A 27033-nucleotide genomic window follows, 5' to 3' on the forward strand; every position below is an offset into this window, starting at 1 on the left:
TTTTTTTCACTACACAGAAGTTTATTGTGAAAGTAAATGAAACATACAAACATACAGTATGGCTAATGGTGGCAAAAGCAATCTGATAGCTTAAGGCAAGTTTTAATGGAGATGAATTTAGAAAAGATGATGCAATGATGTAATTTTGTTTAAATACAGATTATGGAAAAATATCAAATTGCATCAATAACTTAATAAGAGTTTTCAAAGCCTGCACTATTGGAGAAAAGGGGCTCATGATCTTAATGCCAGCATTAAGATAGACAGAAGCAGCACTGTGCTGAATGACAGGAAAAATCGAGTATTTACAGAAGGATGGCGAAATGAACATTTAATAACATTTGATCTTAGTTATTGGTGGAATGAAAGCCCTTAGCTAGAAGTAATAGAGAAAAAAATGTACCATCATTGTGTTATTAAAAAAATTAAGTGCAGAAGTCAAAAACCAAGGAGCTCTGTGATAAAATAACCTTAAAACACTTTAAGGGCCACTTAAAAGGCAATTGCCTCAGAGGAAATTAGGGCACTGAGTGTGTAAACATGTGAGCTGCACAACACTAAATACCAACCAAATTCATTCATAGTACTTAGTTACACAAGATCAGCATGGTCTTTTATGACGCATTATTGTTCATAACAATTTAAACACACTCTTTACCATGCATGACTTCAAATATATAACAAATATTTTTATTCTGAGATACAGGATGTGTCTATGAATTATAAGACCTATATACAATGAAAGTCACACCTCCCTCACAGTCAAGTATTTGTGTGTGTGTTTTAAATGCAATGACCTTATTCAGACTTCAGTTTCTTTTCTGAATTGACCATGTCAGTTTTTCAAACTCTTTAAAATAATGCCATTCTATTATGATAAAATACATTTTTGCAAAAATTCAGAAATGTAGTAACATTCAATGAATGTGACCATGAAAAATATTTGTAAGGAGGTGCCAAATGACTTAGCACTTTTTTTCCAGTCTTGTATTAAAAAAAAAAAGTTGCCTTCAATTTGACAATGAGCCTATTTAAAAAATATTCTTATACTAATTCATCTCAAAAGGTTCTATTAATAGTCCTTTTGGAAAATACCATATATATAACCTGTGAGTTTTTTCCCAGAATAATTAATGAAGAAAATGTACCTCTGCACAGATGAACATTTTCTAAGACTAATCTTTCGTTACCCAGCAATGTTTTTACAAAAGCATGCATTATAAAATACACATAAAAGCAGCTATCTTAAACATGATTTTAATACAATATTACCTTGGTAGCTGATTCATCACTGTCTCCAGTTTAATATGCTGTTACATACATGAAGAAGCTCCAGTATCCCTTTTCTGACTTAAAAAAAAAAAAAAAATCCCTGAATAAAACAGAAGCCAGCCTGCGACTTCTTTAGGCATTTCAGTAGAGTATTATTACCACCTATGGAGAATATCTCCACACAAACTCATGTTTACAGAACAGAATGTAAAACAGATTTGGGGCAGATTAGTTAACACCAATTAAAAAAATTTTATGTTTAAGGAAGAAAGAAAAAGGAGCTGATCATCAACATTTAAAAGGATACTGCAACTTTAACAACTGTAAACTTTGTGTTAAAGGCTGTGGCAGACAGCTCTATGCTACTAGGTTTTTAGCTTGTAAATAATGCAAACACATCAGCAGTTTAAAAATGCCATAAACTATAAAAACACAGAAATAAAACAAATAACCAAGAATGTCTATCTAAAATGAAGCTATGTAACCAACACATCTAAAATTCAAAAATAATTAGAACAACTGATTAGGGAAAAAAACCCTCTGATAAAATTTAAATTTCTTGACTTGTTCTTAAATGACATAAACTTTTAAATTAAAATGGAGGAAAAAAAGAGCTTTACAAAAAAGTGGATAGTTTCAACTCACTAAAATAATGCCAACAAGGTAAGCTTGCATAGAAAAAAATTTCAAATTACTGGCTACATGCATACAAAATTAGAAATGCAGGTATTATATAATCATAGTGCAAAACCATGGCAGTTTGTGATGTCTTGTTACTGCCTAAGGTTGAGAAATAGACCGTAGTACCTCCAGTTATCACAGTTTCTGGTCTTTTAATGATTATTTCTGCCAACTAGAAACAATGTATATATGTAAAGATGGGTGGGCACATCTGCTGTGCTGCTAATTAACGAAGTTTGAGGTCATCACCACCACCTAAATTGGAACCAGGACTAGGGTCTTGTTGTCTTCTTGCCTGCAATGACAAAGTCATAATTGGGAGTCAAAACATATTTTGAAAATCAAAGTGCTAGATAAATAACGTATAAGACACAGCATCTTAAAAGAGTTTACAACTAAAAGGTTTTCAGCCAATATCTCCATATGTAAGAGGAAAAAGAACAATTTAAATTACATATTAAATATTTTGCTGGGCACCTGGGTGGCTCAATTGGTTAAGGGTCTGCTTTCGGCTCAGGTCATGATTCCAGGTACTGAGATCGAGGCCCGCATCAGGCTCCCTGCTCAGTGGGGAGTCTGCTTCTCTCTTTCCTTCTGCGCCTCTGCCACTCCCCCTACTTATGCTTTCTCTCACTCTATCATATAAATAAAATCTTTAAAACATATTTTGCTAATATATATATATATATATATATATATATATATATTTTGCTGAAGTTTCGATAAAAGAAGCCAAGAATAAAAAACTCTTTATATTCAAAACAGCATTATCAAAATACATACTATATATAAAAGAACAGCAAATCTACATTTATAGTTTTTGGACTACAGGGTTAAACACATCATCCAGTCACCTTACAATCAAACGTTTTCTTTTAATAATAGCTCACATTTACTGAGTACCAACTATATGCTGAGCATTGTTCTAAGCATTTTCCATGAATGAACTAATTAAAACGCTGTCAGCAACCTTAAAACATATGTACTACTGTTTATTTTACATAGTCACACAAAGTATATAGTCTACTAATTGACTGAAAAATGTAGTAGTGAATTTCATCTTACAGAATGTCATCTCTGCCAAACAAGTTTTCACTAAAAATCTCTACCTCATGTAATAAAATCATTACTATGAATAAAGTATTATCTCAAAAGCAAAAATGAATGTTCTCAGAGCTTCCACCAAGAACCACCACCTCAGGGATGCCACCATCTAAGAGCAAGAATAATAAACAGACTTTTAACTGCTTAGAAAAGACCAGGTTCTATTTCTGCAATGTAGAAATAATGGACATGACTGTACTTTACAAATACCTTTATACGATTGCATAAATATGGAGGGAAAAAAAAGACCTGGAGTACAACATGAAAATTTGTTATTTAATAAGTCCAATTCTTTTTTTTTTAAGAATTTATTTATTTATTTATTTATTTATTTATTTATTTATTTATTTATTTATTATTTTTTTATTTATGACAGTCACACAGAGAGAGAGAGAGAGAGAGAGGCACAGACACAGGCAGAGGGAGAAGCAGGCTCCATGCACCGGGAGCCCGATGTGGGATTCGATCCCGGGTCTCCAGGATCGCGCCCTGGGCCAAAGGCAGGCGCCAAACTGCTACACCACCCAGGGATCCCAAGATTTTATTTATTTATAAGAGCAAGAGAGCATGAGCATGAGCCCGACATGGGGCTCAATCCCATGACTCTGGGATCATGACCTGCTGAAGGCAGATGCCCAAAAGACTGAGCCACCCAGGTGCCCCAAGAAGTGCAATTCTTAAAAAACAAACAAACCCCCCTCCCAAAAACCCAAATGCATTTTTTTTTAAAAGATTTTATTTATTTACTCATGAGAGAGAGAGAGAGAAGCAGAGACACAGGCAGAGGGAGAAGCAGGCTCCATGCAGGGAGCCCGACGTGGGACTCAATCCCGGGTCCCCAGGATCAGGCTCTGGGCCGAAGGTGGCGCTAAACCGCTGAGCCACCCGGGCTGCCCCACATTTATTTATTAAAAATTGCATTTGGGGGCTTCTCTCTCTCTGATGAATAAATAAAATCTTTTAAATAAACAAATAAAGAAACAAATAAATAAATGTGGATAAAATATCTAAAAAAGATGCAAAACTGGGGGAAAAATTATAGTCCTGATCCACTTACATACCCAGAAGTAGTTTTACAACAATATTAATAACTAAGAGGTTTGACAATTATAAACACTGAGGCTTTCAAGTTTCACTTTAGAATAAACATTTCTAGTTAAACTACTGATGGCAAATTCCTTAATAGGGAATATCTAACAACTAACAGGTCCTGTGTGACACTCTCTGCTACATAAAGTTTTTAATGTAAACTAGTGCCCCTTTGGTCACTAATACATACAGTATTAACTCTCAGTCTCTTTCACAAATTCCAATGCATGTTTCTTCCATAAGCTTTCTTTAGTAACTGTAAATGTGAGTTGAGCACAAGCAACAAGCATCTGATTGTATACAGAACCTGATTCCTTCAGCAATGATTTTCCTAGGTTAGACAATGGTGAGTCCATTTTACCAGTAGTTCAGGCAAAAAAGCTTGAGGTCACCCTAATATCTCCTTCTTGTACACTCCATGATAGGCTCTGACAGCCCTCCATTGACTATGTCCTTTTTTTTTTTTTCATTGACTATATCCTGAATCTACTTCTGGCTGCCTCTACCCCTCTTATCCTAGTCCATGCCACCACCATTCTTCATCTAGCTCTTGTCTGTAGTCACTTCTGATACATACCAGTAATTGAGACCACCCTGAAATTACCTGTGCAATCTTTAGCTAATGGAATCATGCATTATAATCACCAATTGATTCTTCATTGTCTGTGTCAGTTTTTGGAAACAAATCTACCCCAAAATTGAACATACTGGTTTCACTTCTTAAGATCTAACACAGTTGTTACAGAAAGAGCATTGTAGACCTTCAAAGAAACATCTCAACAAGTCACACCTGCACTGCATGATCAAGTTTAGTCAGAAGCTCCAGTAATGTCATCATTTCTCAAGAGCATTACGTTATTTAGATAGAAAGGACACTGCCTTGTTCACTTTCAAACAAATCAAATCAAACTCAACACTAACTTCTGTTGTCTTATAAATCTGTCTTATAAATTTGTCTTATACATTCCTCTAGCAGATTTTCACTATTTTTATTAGCATATGGCTCACTAAATTTTAGCATATTTATTTCAATTAACTAGTCATGTTAAAGTTATGCTGCATGGTACAGATTGAAAAAGCTATGGAATGCATATTCAGCAAAAAACCAAAAAACCAAACAACCCAGCAACCCCAAAACAAAAAACCAATTTAAGGTCTATACAGAATCAATGCTAAATGTAGTGTAAGGGCAGATCAATTCTGCAAAATCAGAGATGGTGATATAAGCATCTGGATTCAGTCAATGAAGGTTAGAAAGGGGCTGAGCAATGAAGAAACACTGAGAAAAATCAATCCTAATTATATATTTACAAATCACTATTAACCTACCAACAATACTTGGTCAAAAGGATATTTCAGCTTTTGTCTTAGGAGTAATTTTCAAATTAGTTTTATAATAATAGGATGAATTCAAATGAGTGACAGTGTTCATCAGCAGCTAGAGTTCTCCATTCTGCTCATAGCTGTGCACAAGTTCCCATGGGTTTATTATTTTTTAAAAAATATAGTTTGGTGAAGGCATGGAGAGGAGTAAAGCTTATCTACTTGTGTTTGTGGTTTATTTACACTGTAAAGAAGAATCAGGAAGATGTAAGGGAAGACACTGTGAAGGAAAAACAAAAATAGGACAAATGAGAGCTGAGGAAGTCAAGAGAGTGTGAGAGCTGAAGGGAGAGGAATAAGAGAGCTGGGAGACTGGAAGGAAATTTCTTGTTCAGAGGTTAGATGTACAGGCTGTCACATGAAAGAAACAAATAGAAACAGACTGAGGTTCAGTGAAATAGCTTCCACAGGACTGGAGTTCAACAACTGAATGAGCTTTCTCATGAGAGCTAGATGTTTTAGAAGGAATTCTATGAGTAATCAGCTACACTAGATGGTGGCTTAAGAAACTCTCTAAACTCAATTATTATAAAAGCATAAAGTTCATAATTTCTAGTTTCTTTTCCACTGTCAATCCACATGGGTCCTTGATTTTTATTAACAACTATTTCAGAATAGGAGTTTAATATAAAGCAGACACCCACAAGCCTGTTCAGAATACAAATCTGTTTTTAATATTTATAGAGAATTAATCTAGACATTTTATTACAGACTTCTTACTACCAGTTGCTCCTGTTTTCTTTCTTTCAATAAACCAGAATATCCAGAAAGATGGCAAATCCAGTTTTGAGGAGGCAGACCTGAGATGAGCCCAAAATGGAGTGACAATAAACAGTCACCAGGCACTGAGTTTTCCCTACTGGTCAGGGCTGTGCAGAAGTAGCCAAAAGCAGGGATTCCCAAATGAAAATGAATAAAATTTCTTGGTTGATTTCCATTCTATTTTATCAAGATTATCAAATCGCTGAAAACTCTTCATGAGAAAATGCCCTAATACTTAAAAATAGCTCCAACTGAGTGTATACTATGTTCACATACTGTGCTTACTACTTCATGTCTGACACTTGACTAAACGTCACAGCACAGAATTACAGAATTTTAGAGCAGCAAAGTATGTTAGAGATTTAGTTCAACTCTAATCTTACAAACTGGGAGCCTGAAACCGCAGGTTAAGTGATTCTCCAAGGTTTTATCATTAGCTGCTCCCAAATGCTAAAGCTGGAGGAGTCACTAAACAGAAATTTTAAGTCCTAATACGAGAGAAGGAAGTGTACTTTCCCCATATGCAAAAGGGTAAACCAGGTCAGCAGACAATCATAAACACCTGTCAGGTAAGGAGATTGCAAGAGCTCGTCTAATGGGCATGTCAAAAAATATAGTTCTTATAAAGTACACAACTTCAGGAAAACTTTACATATAAAGTGACATTTCAAAATAAAAGAGATAGGGATCCCTGGGTGGCTCAGCAGTTTAGCGCCTGCCTTTGGCCCAGGGCGTGATCCTGGAGACCCGGGATCGAGTCCCATGTCGGGCTCCCTGCATGGAGCTTGCTTCTCCCTCTGCCTGTGTCTCTGCCCCTCTCTTTCTCTGTGTCTATCATGAGTGAATAAATAAAATCTTAAAAAAAAAAAGTCTTAAAAGAGATAGTAGAAATAATCTACATTTCTAGGTGCAGACTGGGATGGCTCTACCACTTTAGCTATATGATCTTAGACAAGTTTCTTACTCTTTTTCAGCCTGAGTGGTATAAAACAAATACTGTGATGAATACTGCCTGACACAAAGTAAGCACGCTGTCACAACAAACCTGCTCATCACTTTCCAGTTATCTGTATGAACATATCGGGACACCTGGGTGGCCTGGTGGTTGGGCATCTGCCTTTGGCTCAGGGCATGATCCTGGGGTCCCAGGATCGAGTCCTGCATCGGGCTCCCTGCATGGAGCCTGCTTCTCCCTCTGCCTGTGTCTCTGCCTCTCTCTCTCTCTCTCTCTCTCATGAATAAACTTAAAAATCTTTATGAACATTTGACATGTTAAAAAAAAAACTTGTATCCTGCCAATAAGATAATTCTAAAAAACTAAAACATAAGGTTAGAATAAAATAAATTTTAGTGAAGCTTGTATCTCCTATGATAGAGACCAAAGACTTCATTTTTAAAGATTTGAGAGAGAGAGTGAAGGGGGAGGGAAGAAGCAGGGAAGCAGCAGAGGGAGAGGGAGGGCAAGCTCTCCACTGAGCACAGAGCCCTGTAGGGCTTGATCCCAGGACCCTGATATCATGACCTGAGTTGAAGGCAGATGCTTAACCAACTGAGCCATTAGGTGGCTCACAAAGACTCTCTTTCTCTCCTAGAAAGATCTAGTATCCTCTTCCTCTCTCTTCAGTCCTATTCCTGTTTCACTCTTATCTACTGCCTTTACCCAAAAGACGTTAGGAAGGCGCAGTATAGACCAACTTTTAAGTTAATTTGTCCTTACACAAAAATGAGTGTTGGTACAGTTAAAGTGATTTGAAAACTGAAGTCTGCAGGAATTTAAAATAGTGGCTGAGATTTTTTCTCGGACCACACAGAATCGAAGGCTCCGAAAACATACAAAACACAAATACAAAAACCACATAAAGCCTTTGCCTGTTTTATTTCCAAATAGTTTCCACCTAAAATTCTCCTATGATTTATGGAATTGTATTAAAACTGCCTATAGTAAAATAAGCAATAATTATTTACCCATTCTCTGACATTAAAGACAAGAATTTATTTGCTAACACTTTATAAACTAACCAGATGAAAGCATTTTCTACATAATGACAAAGAAAATCTCTTTCAGCACCCTGTCACCATGTAGCTGAATTAAGAGCTAACAGTACGATGGTACAGTTTTAGAAAGAGGCCAATCAAGTTGAAGGCAGTCTCTAGACACAGAGTGTACACGAGTTGCTATCTACAGGTAACAGAGCCATCTTTCCAATATATTTATGACCAGAGCACTCGTTCTGTCCTTTACTAACCTCAATCTTCTTTCACAAAATCCCAGAGTAAGCCATTTGAATTAGTTATACAGATATGTGAGATATGTGACCTGAAGAGAAATGTCGTCAGTAACATGTTAACATTTTCAAATCATGGAAGGAATCTCAGGTAAAAAGGCACCTGGCTACTACTACATGGCAAGAGACAATGGGCAGGCACTTCATAGGAGACATGTTTGTGATTATTTTTTTCTTTTTAATGTCTAATTTAATTAAAATATAGACTAGTGCTCCGATCATAAATGTGTAACTTGATGAATTTCCCAGTAAATGAATATGCCCATGTAACCCAGATAAAGAAACAGAACATTACCCAAACTCGGGAAGTTCCCCTTGTGCTCTCTCTTCCTAGTCACTACTAACCCCCCCTGGGCAACTGCTGCCTCTACCTCCAGCAGAACCCAGAAAAATTCAAAACCCTTTACTGTTGTTAAAAACCAAACAACCAACACCAGAATATAATGTATCTTGGCAAAATATCTCTGACTTTCACAGTCTAAAGTTAGGATATGCCTGTCTTGGGATCCCTGGGTGGCGCAGCGGTTTAGTGCCTGCCTTTGGCCCAGGGTGCGATCCTGGAGACCCGGGATTGAATCCCACGTCGGGCTCCCGGTGCATGGTGCCGGCTTCTCTCTCTGCCTATATCTCTGCCTCTCTCTCTCTCTGTGTGTGTGACTATCATAAATAAATAAATATTAAAAAAAAGATTAAAAAAAAAAAAAGGATATGCCTGTCTTTACTGCCACTCCAGATATATTGAGCCAAAGTGAAAAAAGAGGAAGTGAGCCCATCTAAGACATACTGCGCTGGCAGCGACCTGGGAGGTAGGGCCTTAAGCCCTGGTTTTACAGATGAGGCTCACGAGGATAAGTAATTTTCCTAATGTCACAATGCAACAAGAGAGCCAGGATTCAAAACCAGAGAAATCTATTACAAACCTCATGCTCATCCTACTACATCATGAGCTCATCCTCATGCTCATTCTCTTTAAATTTTAGTTTGTCAACATATAACATCCAGTGCTCATCCCATCACATGCCCTTCTTAGTGCCCATCACCCAGTTACCCCATCCCCCCACCCACCTCCTCTTCCACAACCCTCTGTTTCCCAGAGTCAGGAGTCTCTCACAGTTTGTCTCCCTCTAATTTTTCCCACTCAGTTCCCCTCCTTTCCCTTATACTCCCTTCACTGTTTCTTATATTCCACATACGAGTGAAACCATATGATGATTGTCCTTCTCTGACTGACTGACTTCACTCAACATCATTCCCTCAGTTCCATCCACGCTGAAGCACACATCAAAGGTTCTTCAGCTACATTCTGCCAGATACTGGGTTCCACGAAAACACTCCAGGGACTACAGAAGAAAATCAGAGTAATTCCCACCCCTGCTTCACCTAGAGCAGTGCCCCTTTTATCTATCATATATATTGGGGTTCTCTACAAAATTTCATACAAAGGAAGGATTTCACATTTTTAGAAACAGGCCATAAGCCAGAAGACAGATAGCAAGTTCTAGAATCTTCTAGTTCCATCATTTTCTGTTAACACTAAAAACATATTTTCTTTCTTTTCTAAACATGTAATAGATGCACAGGATACAAAATTCAAAAGGTCTAAAAGATAACATGAAAAGTAATCATCCTCCCATGTGGCTCCAGGATACTCGATTCCCCTGCAGTTTTCAGTTAGTTTCCTACATATCCTATTAAAGAGAGACGGTGCACATTCAAGCAAATATGTGCCTGAATTCCTTTTAAAAGAATACCCAAAGGGCAAAGATATCATACATAGTGTTTTGTACCTTTTGCACACCATTTTGTTGTCACCAAAGATTTAACAGTATTTGGACAAGGTAACTAAAACAATGTTTCTTCATTTCACTATAGTTTTTCACTTGCCAAATTAATGATAAGCTGCTATCATCTCTGAAAGGTAAAGAAACATCAAACTACTAAAATAACCTTTTTTTACAGAAAAATCAGAAAAAGAAAATGCTAAATCTTACCATGAATGATGGACTGAAAACTTTCTAAATTTTACACATGCAAAAAAAAAAAAATTTTACACATGCTCAGGGAGTTTTATAACTGATTTCAGGTAAAAAGACACTGGCACAAATCAAAACTCTTAGTAATCTTAAACTTACATGTGTATTAAATGCTCAAGAGCATCAGCATTACAAGTTTAGCACTGCAGGGCTAGGGGCCTCAGAGGTTATCCAAACAGGGGTGGGACATCCCTAAGCCACTGTGCTGCCAGGATCTCAAGCTTCCAAGGACCATTTACTGGGTTACTGCCACCCACGAGTTACCACTGCTCCTCAGCCTTCATCTCCAGTCAGGCACCAGGACCACCCACTGGAATCATTATTATTCTTTTTTGCCTCAGCTTTTCCTTTTCCAGGCAAAACGGTTTCTAAGCTCTCCTGGCAGGTTTTATTTTTCAACTTAATCATCTTTATGGGTGATGTGGAAATTCATTTCCCAGTGTAGGCTATATTTGTAGAGGAGTTTTGGTTAGGAAACTGATTTAAGTCTTCACTCTTCTTTCCATTAACCAAACACTTGAAAGAAAGCAAGTCAATTAATTTTTCTGAGTCTCAGGTTCCTCAACTATAATAAGAATGTTAGAGTATATGACATAATGTCCCTTGTAGATGTTTGAATTATGGGGATGGGAGAGGGAAGGGACAATAATTTTCTCTAATGTTCTCCTTTTAGGAAAAAGAAGGTAAACTGTAAGAAAATAAGCTGATTAGGAATTTGTTGTGGATTTAAATTTTTTTTTTTAAGATTTATTTATTTATTTTGAGAGTGAGAGAAAGTGCAGTGGGAAGGGGCAGAGGAAGAGGGTCCCAAACAGACTCTGTGCTGGGTGGGGAGCCCGAAAGTAGGGCTCAATCTCACAGTACCAAGATCATGACCTGAGCTGAAACCAAGAGTTGGTTGCTTAACCGACTGTGTTACCCAGGCACACCATTACGGATTTTTTTTTAAAGGGAAGCAAAATATACATGCACCAAAAGTACCAAAAGTACCAAAAGATATGCATACCCAAAACTCCTGTAAGTGACTGCCAGTGCAAGCTCTGGACTCAGATCCCAGCCCAATTTTGTAGATGACAGTTCTCTATAAGAACTGATGTTATAAATTATTGCCTCAAGAGACTACGGGATCTTAAATCATTGATGACAATCCAATCATTTTTTTCTATGCTCCAGGTCATAATGCAGCGAAAGTGCCCTGACAGACTTTAGAGAACTAAAAGGATGTTCTTAGCCAGATAATTCAATTAACTGGAACCAGCATGGCGTGGTAGAGCTTTTAGTGCTCAAGAAGTACTTTAGAGCTATTATTTACTGTGGGCATACACAAGCCAATCACCATACTAAGTGCATTTACAAGCACTTTCCCATTTAATTCTCACAATTTCTATGAGAAAACAAGCTTAAGAGAGACTAGCAAGTGATAGACCCAGAGTCTCTACCAGGCCTGACTACAGAAGCCATGCTCTCAAATCACTGACATAAAACCCAGTGGAAAACTATCTGAGCAACAAATTCTTTAACACCTCTCTCAACAATGTTTTTGTTCATTCACAATATAAACATACATACAGATATACTCACAACACCAGAATGTTTTTCAAGTACCATATTTGTAAAAATAATCAAGCTAGCATTTAAGACAATTCTTAGTGTCAACTAATCTACATTTTTTAAAGCAAAATATAGGCAAAAACTTAAATAATTGTTCCATTAATTATCAAAGTTATTTTTCAAATATAATGGAGCTGAAGGGCACTTTTCATAAAACAATTCTTACATTCATTTAAAGCCACATTGGCTTGTTCCAGAAAGAGTGACCAATCACGTTCTGAGACACAACAAGGTCTCTTAGTGCTTTGTGCCATTGCATATAGTGTTCTTTCTGCCCAGAATGCTTTCCCTAGCTTGTCCAGAGGGCAAACTCCCACTCTTCCTTCAAATCCTTGCAATAGTATTCTCCTGTGAATTCCTCAGGCAGAGGCACATGTAAGCACTCAATCCTCTACACTGCCACTGTCCACTATCATACTTCTGAACCTCCATTATGTATGGCTACTGCTATAGTAGTCTCCAAATATGTGTTTATATATCTATTTTCCCTCAAGACTGACAGTGTTCAAGACCAGAAACCATAATTTTTTCTTTCTTTCTTTTAGAGAGAGAGAGAGAGAGAGAGAGCGAGCAAGTGGCGGGGGCAGGGGGAAAGGGAGAGAATTTTAAGCAGGCTTCAAACCCAGCATGTAGCTCAACAATGGGCTTCATCCCATGACCCTGAGGTCATGACCTGAGCTGAAATCAAGAGTCAAATGTTTAACCAACTAAGCTACCCAGGCACCCCTGTACATTTTCATCTATATATTTACCAGTCCCTGGTGCAGAATCCAGCACAAAATAGTTGAGGTTCATTATTTAAAACTTACCTAATATATAAGCCAATAAATCATAAACATTTAAAACCTTTCCAAAGACCATTAGCATGTATTATACTACTTTAACTAAATTCTAGTCTACACTCTAACTCTAGCTTTCAGACAGCTAGGGTAAGAACTGTTTTCTGAAGATCTCCATTTGACAACTAAACACAATGTACAAAACACTGCGGTGGGTAACGTGAGAGTTAAAAATTCCCCATCTCATTGGGAATCTAAAGGGATTTTTTTTTTTTTTTAATTTATGATAGTCACACAGAGAGAGAGAGAGGCAGAGACACAGGCAGAGGGAGAAGCAGGCTCCATGCACCGGGAGCCCGATGTGGGACTCGATCCTGGGTCTCCAGGATCGCGCCCTGGGCCAAAGGCAGGCGCCAAACCGCTGCACCACCCAGGGATCCCTCATTGGGAATCTATAATAGAGGACAGACATGTTTTTAATTGTTTCAACATATTGTTCAGGAAGAACAATAACAGAAGTAAATGCTCTGGAAACTACAAAGTGGAAGGGCTAATAACAAGTAGGCTGGAGAAGGGACTGACATTATATTTAAGCTGGGTTTTAACAAATGGGTAGAAAGGTACATTATCAGGGAACAAACAGCATGAAGAAAAAGGTTCAGAAGCATAAGGTAAATGCATATATATTTATAAACTTACTACTACATATACAAGCATTCTGAAAGAAAATGTCATGGGAAGTCTAATCATAAGAATTGAAAAGCTTCAAAGAAAACAAATGCATTGCATAATATCCCTCCTGTCTCTTTTCCTAGCTAAAAAGTACTACATTCTTGGGGGCACCATCAGTTGCTCTCAGCCTATTAGATTAATTCACTCACTGACAAAGGGAAAACTCAATCATTAAGAGATAATTTTATTTTATACACTAACTACTAAGCAGGCTTGATTTTTTTCATTCATTCTAAAAACATTGTCACACAGAGGGATACATACACACGAAATAACACCAATAATAGCAGGTACACCTACTCAGTGCCACACACTCAAGAAGTGTTTTCATATGTATCTGCTTATTTAATCCTGTAACCTTATGAGATAGGGACAATTATTAGCCTCATTTTATCAATGAGGAGACTCAGCCACAGGAAGATGAAATAAGTTGTTCAAGATGACAAAGTAAGTGGCAAAGCCAGATTCAGATCTTGCAGTCTGGCTCTAGTGTCTGGGCTCTTCACCACTATCTCTCTGTACACACACATACACTTTTGTGCTAACTTAAATAATAGTGTACATATAATTTTGTACATGGAAAACCCACCAATTTTCTGTCATTAAAATACTGATTAAAATTTTTTTAATGTGTTAAAATACATAAAAATTACCATCTCAATCATCTTTTTTTTTTTTTCCTAAATCTTATTTATTTATTCGTGAGAGACAAGAGAGAGAGGCAGAGGGAGAAGCAGGCTCCCTGCAGGGAGTCTGATGTAGGGCTCCATCCCAGGATCATGATGTGAGCCAAAGGCAGACACTGAACCACTGAGCCACCCAGGCGCCCTACCATCTCAACCATTTCTAAGTGTACAGCTCGGTAGTATTAAATACATTTACAATGTTGTGCAACCAATCTGCAGAACTCTTTTTAATGCCTAGAAATTATTCTATTTAGTTCATGTACTATAATTATATTTTAATTCCATTTCTTTTCATTATTGAATATGAATGTGTGCTTTTCTTATTTTTTCTTGTGTGAAATGTTCATGTTGATAATCAAGCTTATAAACTTGGAGCATACATTAACATTTGACTATATCCTTTTCAAACACAGTAGTTCTCGTCTTGATTATTTTATTTTGTTAAGGCATACTTTTTGTAGAAATTGGATTTTTGAACAATGTATAAATACTTTAAATATTAATTGTATAATTAAAGTCTGCTTAAAGTAAGGTACAACTTTACATAGAAAAAAATTCATGTCAATTAAAAGTCATATCAAATTTAAACATTGGGCAAACCTTCCATGTTGAAGACTGAAATAGGGATGGGTAATAAAACTAAAAAGACACAAGGAAGTGATTACTGTAAAAACTGAGGTAATGAGTACTTTTGAGGGAAGGGAGAAGGTCATAATTAGATGTCCACATGGAGGGTGCTGTGAAGGTAGCTGTCAAAATTTGATTTTTTTGATCTGGATAGTAGTTACTAGGGTGTTAGCCTTATAATAATTAAGTTACATATTTCTTTGGTGAGGATTTCTACCTCTGTACCATAAAAAAGTTAAAAGAAACATGGATTAGGTTAATTCTATTCTTTGACTAGTTTAAAAATATTAAATTTTCCTCTAGTAAAAGAGAATACACAAATGGCTGAACATTACACTGTTATCAAATCAAGACAAGCATTCATTAAAAAATGTAAAGTAATATTATTTCCAAAGAGTTTTAATAATGTTCTAAAAATATGTATTCTATGATAACATAAAGTAATTTTTACAAATAACCAAGACAAAAAAAGAGAAAAGATATTTGGATCAATGAATTAAGAGAATATATACATGACCGACAGTAAATGATTTTTTATGAGGATCAATAAATGATGAATTCACATACAACTTAAAATTAAGACTAAAGTCTCTTTATAGCAGTTACATTTAATAAACACAAAGACATAGTATAACTTTTGACAAACAAAAGACAAAATTAAACTATTTATAAAAAACATTATGCACAAACATGACAAAGAGAGCCTGAGAGGTTGGGGGAAAGTACTAACCAGTTACTGCCAGCAGCTGTGAAACTCTCACCTCCATTTCCTCCCGATGAGACCTGTCTCTGTCTTCAAATTCACGCGTCCTTCTCCGAGCCTCTTCAAAGGCCTGTTGTGCTAATGCATCCTCCTGCTGTCAGAATACATGAAAAGGATATTTTACTTTGGGTTTAGAATAAAAACTCAATTTGACAGTATTTGTTTCTTGGAGGAAATAAACAGCAAAGTATTTCTCTAAATATCAAAACCATTTAAAAAAGCCAACGTTGGAGTCACTTTAAAAAAAAAAAACTTCAGTTTTTTCATGTTTGATATTACATTTTGGATATAAGACCTGTGGCTCAATCATATTCTAATAATTGAAAATGTTCTTCCCTTTCCTTACCTCATCCTATTTACCAAAATAAAATCTTGTACAAGTCAATAATTAAGCCAGAAGTTCAAGAAAAAAAGTTGGTAGATACTTCTATAATTTGGGCACAAGACAGGCCAGGCCAGGCCCGGCCCTCTAATTATGACACTAAAGCCAGAAATATATAAAAGAGAATATTAACAGGATTTATTAATATAAATGTTAGAAACTGCTGAACAGAAAGTAAATACAAGTCCAAGGGATATTAGGGATATTATCAAGAAAAAATATTTGTAACATATAACAAATCTATACTAATCCCTTCCCAATCAATAATGATCTGCACGTGAAGAAAATCCAGATACCTCAAATTCACTATGCCTAAGGGACAACTAATTTAAACTTTCTCCTTTACTCCCCTTTAGTTTCCATTCCTGGCACCACTCCTTCATTTCTGCCAGACACCTGAGCCATCTTCATCTTTGACTCTTCACTCTTGCATCTCCACAGGGCCAATCAACCACCAAGTCCTAGCCATCAGACTTCTTAAACATTTTTGGAATCTTTAGTCTCCTTTTATTTTCTACATTTTCCTAGTTCAGGCTTCTAAGATCCCTTATTAAAATTACTGCAAAGATCTCCTCAACAGTGTCTTCCTGCTTCCATTCTGTCATCCCCAATCTAACACACAGAGCTGTCACATGCCTTAGGCACAATCTGACCACAATACTCCCAACTTAAAAAAGCTTTCTCATTGTCTAGAGCACAGAATCTCAACCATTGTAGTCACGCACTTCTCGATACTAGGATTTTTCAATAGTATACTTGAAGAAACTAAAAGACAAAAATACCAAAAAAAAAAGTCATCAATATTCACACACCTAGATTCATTATAGCAAGGAGTGGCCAGTAACTCAGTTCTAACCAATGAGACAGAAGCATAGCTCACCTAATGGGGCTTCTAAGAAAGTCTTTTAAGAGACATTTCACCTTTTCTCCTCCCACGAACTGATACAATGCCCAGAGATACAGCAGCCATTACACAAACATAATTATGGGGATGCAATATCACACTGAGCACAGCAGGAAGATGACAAAACCCAGGACCCCTGTAATATAAATAAGTGCTATACCCACCTGGACTGTACCTATACTACTTGGTATCTTGTTCTGTGTGACGCAGCTTTTGTTACTATCAGTATGGCTGCTTAATACTTAACATTGTCATTGACATGATGTCTATAACTTAAAAGTTGTAATCAAATTTCTATTATGATGCATTTACCAGCTGTAAAATAGGCATAGTAGTAATATCTACTTTATAAGACTGTTGTAAAGATTAAATAACAGACAAAACAAGCTTAAGTATAGTAATGGAGAGCATTCGATAACTGCTATTATTTTACAAGCACTTGCAGATATATCAAGTTAACACATCTGACTAGGGATCCCTGGGTGGCGCAGCGGTTTGGCGCCTGCCTTTGGCCCAGGGCGCGATCCTGGAGACCCGGGATCGAATCCCACGTCGGGCTCCCGGTGCATGGAGCCTGCTTCTCCTTCTGCCTGTGTCTCTGCCTCTCTCTCTTTCTCTGTGTGACTATCATAAAAAAACAAACAAAAAAAAACCCCACATCTGACTAAATATCATTACACATTCCTATTGTATTCTCAGAATATACTGTATAAGCTTGAGGTACCTGCAAAAGAACACTGTTCCCAACTCCTATTTTTTAGTCTATGTGCTGCTGAAGCAAGCACCTGTTTCCAGCTCCAAGGGCTTTCTACTATTTAGCTAGCTATCAACTGGGATAGATCTAGGATAACAGGATACTCCTATCCTGTGCATCCATTCACTTTTTCATTTATTCCACAAACGTTTGAATCTTCCTTACATCCAAGTCACTGTGCTAAGGTGCCACATATACAATGTGAGGGGACAAATGGTGCTTCTCCTCATGGTCTCTGGTCTAGTCGGGCAGGCAGACGAAAAATGACAAAAATCAATATATAAATGTCAACTGTGATTTAAGTACAGTAGAGGAATATTTCATGATGAAATGAGAGCATATAATATGAAATATGATCCTATTTCCTAAGGAAGTTATTAGCTACTAATGTATAATCTAGCAATGGTCACAGATTTTTATTTCATTAAAAGGAAAAAAGTATTATTACTAACAGTTGTAGTAAAATAAGCCAAGAGAGATATGGTAGCCTTCTGCTTTCTAACTCTAGCTTCTGTCTTGGTCCTTTCTAGCAAGATGTGAAACATATGTGCAGTGAACAGTTTGCACTGTAATTTGAAAAACAATTGGTGATGGCCAGCATTATCCTTAACTAACACTTACCCCTTCAACGGCAGCATAAAGGGCAACTCCTGATAAAAAAATATTCACCCATAAAGTATGCTCAAAATGGCTAGGGACAACAAATTCTATACAATCTCAGATGGCAGTGGGCACAGCTGTCAACACTCCTGTCCCCACCAGCCACCTGTTATACTATGGTCTTAACCACGATCTGCACAAAGGAGTTAGGTGGGGTCATCATAAAAGGTGGTGTAGTGAAACCCATGTGGCAAATAAAGGCTTTGGAGTCCTGTCATAGAGCATACAGAGAATATTCAGACCATTCTTGCTGCAGTGCTTTTGTTTTTATTCTATTGCTTAAATCTACAACTATATTTATTTTATGGCTTGGTAATACCTTTCTGCAGGAATGAATTTAAAAACTCAAAGCGTAAAAAAAAAAAAACAACCTGGAAGCGTGTATTTAACAAAAAATTAAGAATCAAATTGATTTCCGAAAAAGTTGATGATGGAATACGTAATTTGTATAAAATAACTATTCTCTGTTGGGACCAGAATGGTATCACTGATCACATGAAAACCAAAGAAATAAAACTGCTGAAGAAGCATCAACATATACTTCAAAGGCAACAATTTAACACAAGCAGCTGCAGACGGTACATTTAACATCACTCTGCACAACTTCACACAACTTCATTTAAATCAAGTGATTTAATTCACTGATAAATGACAAATGATTCAATTCATTGTCATGCACATACAAAATGCAAAGCTGTTTATATGCTGACTTCATTAACAAAAACTTTGCAAACAGCTAAAGGACACCAGTTTTACGTCAACATCATGAAGTATGTCAAATAGAAGATCCATTAATTCAAATAATGGTTCAATTTTTTTCTTTTTTTAAAGATTTTATTCATTTATTTAAGAGAGACGGTAAAAGCAGAGGGAGAGGCAGAGGGACAAGAAGACTCCCTGGTGAGTGGGGAGCTGATGCAGGTCTTTATCTAAGGACCCTGGGATCATGACCCAAGCCCAAGGCAGACCCCCTACTGAGACACACAGGCACCCCTGGTTCAATTTTTCTAACTTGATTATATAACCAAAATTAAACTTTTGAAAGGTCATTACACTAAAGGTGAAATTTTTAAAAAAGATTTTATATTTAAGTAATCTCTACACCTAACATAGGGCCCAACATACAACCTGTAAGATCAAGAGTCAGGTGCTCCACTGATTAAGCAAGCATGGCCCCTGAAACATCTTTTTTTGTGACTGCCAAAGCCAATTAATCTAAAAAGTACAATAGTGAAGATAAAATTATTAGCTCTTATATTGATAATACAAATACAAATGCTGGTGGAACACATAATGTATAAGAAGTAACATTCCTGGAGATGCCTGGGAGGCTCAGGGGTTGAGTGCCTTTGGCTCGGGGAGTGATCGAGTCCTGCATAGGGCTCCCTGAATGGAGCCTGCTTCCCCCTCTGCCTGTATCTCTCTGCCTCTCTCTCTGTGTGTCTGGCCGGCTCGTCAGTTAAGTATCTGACTCTTGATTTTGGCTCAGGTTATGATCTCAGCGTTGTGAGATCCAGTCCCAAGTTGGGCTCCGGGCTCGGCATGGAACCTACTTAAGATTCTATCTCTCCCTCTGCCCCTCCTTGCTCTAGTAGCTCTTTCTCTTAAAAAAAAAAAAAAAAAAAAAAGTAACATTCTCAGTGAATTTTTAAAAACTATGAAACAAAGGAGCACCTGGATGACTCAGTCAGTTGGGTCTCTGGCTCTTGGTTTTGGCTCTGGTCATGATCTCCCAGTCGTGGGATGGGGATTAACCTGCCTTGGGCTTTGTGCTCAGCAAGGACTCTGCTTGGGATTCTCTCTCTTCCTCTGCCCCCTTCTCCACCGTAATGCATACATACAAGCTCTCCTCCTCTCAAATAAATAAATAAATAAATAAATAAATAAATAAATAAATAAATTTAAAAACCATGAAATAAAAATTTATTAGGAACAAGATGTGGCACATGTAATTCATAACTGTATCAAAAGAAGATAGTCTGCCTATCTTCTTTTTTAGAAGTTACAGTTGTATAAATTAGAAATATATTTATGTATCTACAAAGTACATTTTGAACTACAAAATGCTGTGACAAAACTGATGTGGAATACAAAAAATTCATCAGGACAATATGCCCACACTTTGGATTTTAAATAATTTGAGCCTTTGAAGAATTTCTCTGAAATCAATATAAGTTCCTAAAATGGCATTGATCTTTTCATGGTAATTGAAGACTCACTTAAGCTTTGTTCAAAATTAGTTTGAAGTCTCTGATTAAAGTATCCAATGGTGAAATGCCAAAAATTTGATTTTTAAACTTTCAGAGTCCCAATTATTGAAAACCAAAAGCATAAAGACATTGAGTTTTATCCCTACAAATTACAAAAAAGGAACTGAAAGATGAAAATACAATCAGCAAACATGATTTGTTTTCTACAATTCTATTCAGAGTTATATTCACTTATGATAAACTTTTAAAACATTTTATTATAGTGTATTATATCTACAAGAGTACACAAGGCTTTCCTGTCCAATATGGTAACAACTAGCCACATGTGACTACTACACACTTTTAATGTGGCTAGTCTGGAAGTGCCTGGGTGGCTCAGTTGGTTACGCATCTGACAAACTCCTGGTTTTGGCTCAGGTCACAATCTCAGGATGATTAGATTGAGCCCCACATCGGGCTCCTCACTCAGCGGGGAGTCTGCTGGAGGATTCTCTTACTCTGCCCCTCCCCTACTCACTCTTTCTCTCAAATCAATCAATCAATCAATCTAAAAAAAAAAACAAAAAAACAGCTAGTCTGAGTCTGTACATGGACAATAAACATGAGATTTCAAGTACTTGTAAAGAAAAAAATGTGAGATAGAACAGTTAATTTTTATATTAATTTTATGTCCAAGTATGATATTTTGGATATACTGAGTTAAACAAAATATTATATAAAAATTAAATATAATTGCTTCTTTTAATTTTTTTTTAATGTGGCTTCTAGAAAAACTTAAAATATATTATGTGGTTCACACCTGAATTTTACCAGGCACACTGTCCTAAATTACAGCCTGATGAATTTCCACAAACCAAACTTTCTTTGGAACTAGAATCCATAGAAAGAACCAGAACAGTAACAGTATCTCACAAATTTCCTTCTGTTCCATTCCAGCACCTACCCTCCTCCATCAAGGATAAACCATTATCCTTATTTCTAAAAATAATTAAGTCTTGGCTATTTCTGTACTTTCAGAAGAATGGATTCATACAGCATGTACTTTTTGGGTACAATATATTTGTGAAGTCCATCCATATTGGTGTGCTAGTTTGTAGGTTTCTTTTGTAGTTTTTCATTATCACTGTATTTCTTTGTGTGAATGAGCAATTTATTCATTCTACTGCTAATTGGCATTTAAGCAGTTTGCAGTTTCTGGCTATTTACTAATGATATTGCTACAAATGCCCAGTATATATCTCTTGAGGAATACATGTATTCATTCCCTTTGCATATCATGACTTAGACTAGAATTGCTGGATCACAGGTGTATGTAATTTGCCGTTTTAGTATGTATTGCCAATTTTCCAAATGTGTCAATTTTACATACCAACACATCAACTGTTGTTCCACATTCTTGCCAACATTTGTCAAAAGTACTCTGAACAAAGGCAGAAAGACAATACTGGTGAAACTACTTCAGCTGAAATACCCACAAACTTAATTAAAATGGAATTGTGATCATACTATTTATCTCTTAGTTTACCAGGTACCAGATACCTCAGCATCTGAGGTATACTCAGCAGATACACCTCAGGTATTCTCAGCATCTGAGAATACTGTCCTCATACAGGAGAAAAAGAGAGAGAGAGAGAGAGAGAGAGAATGAGCAAGCTCTCTTAAGCATCTCTTCTTGTCAGGACACTAACCCTATCCTATCAGGACCCCACTCTTAGAACCTCATTTTGGAGTCCCCTGCTTTATTATGTGAGACCTATTATTGTATTAGTTTACTATCACCAAAGGTAGTACTAACTTTGTAGTGATAAAGCTCGATTTATAGACTGGGGCAACAAGACTTAGAAAATTCTAAGTATGGGGCAGGCTGGGTGGCTCAGCGGTTTAGTGCCGCCTTCAGCCCAGGGTGTGATCCTGGGATCGAGTCCCACGTCAGGCTCCTGCATGGAGCCTGCTTTTCCCTCTTCCTGTGTCTCTGCCTCTCTCTCTCTCTCTCCCCACTCCTGTCTCTCATGAATAAATAAATAAAAATTAAAAAAAAAAAAAAAGAAAATTCTAGGTATGGAAAATTCTGTGGGTTAAATGTAAAACTTTATCATTTTAATAAAATGTTTCAGTTTTAGAAATCAATAAATCTGATATTTTACATGTAAATTTAATCTGCTGTTATCACTTTTTACAGAAACAGCCTCCTAAACTGGGGATTATTTATTGTTTTTCTGAAAAAAGTTAGTGGCTCCTTATACCCATGGAAATCAAGGTAGCAGGGATTCTTTCTTAAGAATTTTAATTTTGGGGATGCCTGGGTGGCTCAGTGGTTGAGCATCTGCCTTTGGCTCACAGCATGATCCCGGAGTCCTGGGCTCGGGTTCCACATTGGGCTTCCTGCATGGAGCCTGCTTCTTCCTCTGCCTGTGTCTCTGCCCCTCTCTCTTTCTCTGTGTCTCTCATGAATAAATAAATAAAATCCTTTTTTTAAAATTTTTATTTATTTATGATAGTCACAGAGAGAGAGAGAGAGAGAGAGGCAGAGACACAGGCAGAGGGAGAAGCAGGCTCCATGCACTGGGAGCCCGACGTGGGATTCAATCCCGGGTCTCCAGGATCGCGCCCTGGGCCAAAGGCAGGCGCCAAACAGCTGCGCCACCCAGGGATCCCAATAAATAAAATCCTTAAAAAAAAAAAAAAAAGAATTTTAATTTTGGTACATATGTACAGATGTACGTATTTATTCGTTCGTTCGTTCATTCATTCATTCATTCATTTTAAAAGTAGTCTCCAAATCCAACATGGGGCTTGAACTCACGACCTCAAGATCAAGAGCTGCCTGTTCTACCAGCTAGTCTGGTGCCTCAAGAACTTTAATTTTGATTTTTTTTTTTATTAGGAAGGTTTTGGGTTTTGATGTCTGGATAAGAATTTTCTCACATTTCCATATATGGAGAGCAGAGGAAGAGACAACAACAAAAGAGCTCTTTTTTATTCTTGTCATTATTTTAATTTTATTAAGGGGATTATTATAGAAAAATCGAGGGAAATCAATACCTACTAATGACTGGATATTTTTACTAAGTTCATTTAGCATTTTGAGTGTCATTTTCATCCCACTACCTTCTGGCTTCCACAATTTTAAAAGACAAGTCAGCTGTTAATCTTACTCTGGCTCCCTTGCATGCGATGAGTCCTTTTTATTGCTTTTGAGATTCTTTGTTTTTCAAAATTTGACTGTGATGCATCTAGGTGTGGATTTCTTCATTTTTACTTCTTGAAGTTCACTGAACTTCTAGGAGATGGAGATGAATATTTTCAATCAATTTGGAAGTTTTCATCAGTTATTATTTCTTAAAACTTTCTCCCTCTTTCTCCCTTCTTCTGAAAACTTCCACTACATGTACATATCTGGTATGCGTGTTGCTATTCCATAGGTCTCTGAGATTATTTTGTTTTTCTTTCTGTTCTTCAGACTGGATAATTTCTAAAAATCTATGTTCAAATTCACTACTTCTTTCTTCTGCCAGTTCAAATCTGCTGTTGAGTGATCTTTGTTGATATTCTCCATTTGATAAGTCATTGTCATTACAATTTTCCATTAATTATTTAAAGGAAGAATCTTCCTTTAATTCTTTGAATGTACTAATAAATAACTGCTTTTAAGCCTTTGTCACTAAGAACCAACACTGGGGCGCTCCTTCAAAGTTTCTATTGGCTGCTTTCCCCCTGAATATCAGTAATATTTTCATGTCTACATTTTTGGTTGAAAACGGGAGATTTTAGACAATATGCTGTAGTAACTCTGAACTCCTGCCTCTGTAGTAACTGACTCCTGGCTCTGCTGTGTTGTTGCTGTTTCTAATCTTTCTGCTTAATGACTTACCTAGACTTTTTTTTTTTTTTTTAACCTGGACTAATTCTGTAGAATTTGTTTCCCCAGCAATGTGCAGCCTCTGGTATCACTGCCTAGCTTTGTTTTGTGGTTAGGCCTAGCTTTCTAGGGGGTTGCCCTGGGTCAACATAACTTAATGGTCAGCCAATGCCTGTTCAGGGGTTTCACTTAAACACCTGGAGCTAGCAGGCTTCTGTCTTTTGTTATTGGATCTGTGTGCAGCTTGAATACTTTCAAAGTGCGAGGATTTTATCATTCTACTCTGTGTACACTAGTAGCCTGAAAGGGCCTTCTTTGTTCTCGCTTGAGCAGGTACAGCCTTACACATGCACATAGTCTTCTGGACCGTAAGAAGTATGTGTGATTTTAATAGGGCCCACATTAGTGACCTGTTTCCCTAGATTTCTCTGTTAAGTATCTGGCTAATCTGCCATTTCATTGGTTCCTGCATCATTTGCCTTTCTGGAGCATTTGCCAGGAACATAACATCCCTGGGTATGAATTTTTTCAAGCACCATTCTAAATAAAGTCAGCTCCTTCTGACAGGACAGTAGAACTGCCAGTCTCCATGGCTTTTCCTGCTTGCCTAACCTGAGGGACCAGAGCTGAGGGAAGGGATGGAAGTCCTACTGACTAAAATGCCAGAGACTATCAGGTCCTTACCGAAATTCAATAGCTTTGTATGAATAAACACCTCTCAATGTATGGCCTTTAGTAAATTTCCAGAGACCTTAATTTTTTTTTTTAAACAATTTTGTCCAGTTTAATCACTGCTTTCTGGGAGAGGATTTGCCAAACTCCTCACCGATCCACTCCAGAAATGCTACATTTTATTCTGAACTGTCTTTCCCCATGATAATGTTCTGAAGATCAAGAACAAATGTTAAACAGAACCATTTACTGGACTTTGAAGTGCCTCCCTGAGCAGACAAGAATAGTCCCATCAAATTGAGAACCACTGAAAGAAAAACTTTCCCCAAACTAGAACCAGAATGGGATTCCAGGATTCCTCAATACCACTTGAACATGAGACTTTTTATACTTACTCTTAAGGACGGGGTAAAATAGATGCACGGATGAAGGTAAAATTAGAAAGAGACCATGCTCAGTAGATCCTGATATCACCCTACCTGGGCTCGTTCCTCATCAAACTCCAGGCAGCCCATACCATCCAGTCTCTGGAGATCAATCCAGCCTTTCCAGATAACACAGACTCCATTCAGAATCATGGGAGCCTTCAAATACACCTAAGACACAGAAAAGAAGGATGAAAACCAATGATAAGCCATCACACACACATAAAATGAAGAATAAGCTTACTAAGAAAACCTGTGGCTTTCTTAGGGGGGAAAAATGAATACAATTATAAAATTAAGAATTGTAGGGGCATATGCGTGGCTTATTCAGTTGAGTGTTCAACTCTTGCTTTCGGCTCAGGTCACGATCTCCGGGTCATGGGACAGAGCCCTGCATCAGGCTCCCGGCTCAGCAGGGAAGCTGCCTGGGATTCTCTCTCTCCTTCTGCCTCCCCACCCCTGCTCATGCTCTCTCTAAAATAAATAAATACATTCTTTAAAAAAGTGTAGGAAAGTATATAAACCAGAGCCTCTGACCAAATATAAATTAAGTTAATCTGGTTTACCAGTACTTTATTTCTAATCACAAATTCTTTCAAATTGTTTTTAAAACAAAGTTATGGGATCCCTGGGTGGCTCAGCAGTTAAGCACCTGCCTTTGGCCCAGGGTGCGATCCTGGGGTTCTAGGATCGAACCCCATGTCGGGCTCCTTGCATGGAGCCTGCTTCTCCCTCTCTCTGTGTCTCTCATGAATAAATAAATAAAAATCTTAAAAAAAAAATAAAACAAAGTTACACAGATATTGTAAAAGCTGTAGTAAAATGATAACTTGAAATAGATATCATTGCTCCGCCAGCTAAAGCCAGGACAATCAAATATTTTGCCTTGATTTCTGAACTTTGGGTTAAAAGATAAAAGGACTGAAAACAAATGGAATTTACTAGCCCCTAAAGAGAGCACACACCCCCTAAAGAGAGTTTCCCTGTGTTTGGATCTCTGGAGCTACCCAGGGTCAGGCTCTTCATACTTCCCTTCAGTTCTATAGCTATCTCATAGCTTCCCGTGAAGTAATGCTGCTTTTTTTTCTTTTTCTTTTTTTACTATAGGTGGTTGGCCATACTTGATGTCTACTGTTTTTAACCAAAGAAACTTAACTGATATAATATTTATTTACCATTAATGTGCTTGCTTCGGCGGCATATATACCATTATCTACCAAGTAAGTATAAATAAGTAATTCTAGAGCAAAAGTCACTTTAGGTTTGTTTTTTAAATTCAAGCGAGTTTCATTTTCAATCACCAAATTCCCATAGTGCCTGGAAGTCTAACTGTTCTCAAGAGCCATTAAGGATCTATCAA

The 27033-nt window shown here is 37.1% G+C and overlaps 1 protein-coding gene across 4 annotated transcripts in view; it reads right to left on the reverse strand.

The window, feature by feature from the left end:
- Positions 1-27033, reverse strand: part of CBFB (core-binding factor subunit beta) — a 60325-nt gene continuing 33292 nt past the window's right edge. For 2 of the 4 annotated variants that reach the window (XM_038538728.1, XM_038538730.1), the window contains 3 exons: positions 25728-25844; positions 15806-15901; positions 1-2248 (listed from right to left, as the gene is read on the reverse strand). In XM_038538728.1, coding sequence (XP_038394656.1) covers positions 2180-2248; positions 15806-15901; positions 25728-25844 — 282 coding nt within the window. In that variant the 3' untranslated portion in view covers positions 1-2179. Of the gene's footprint in view, positions 2249-15774; positions 15902-25727; positions 25845-27033 lie in introns of all 4 variants that reach the window. The other 2 variants (XM_038538729.1, XM_038538731.1) reach the window with 1 other exon arrangement.

Source organism: Canis lupus, chromosome 5 (assembly GCF_011100685.1).
Source record: "Canis lupus familiaris isolate Mischka breed German Shepherd chromosome 5, alternate assembly UU_Cfam_GSD_1.0, whole genome shotgun sequence".
Lineage (NCBI taxonomy): Eukaryota > Metazoa > Chordata > Mammalia > Carnivora > Canidae > Canis > Canis lupus.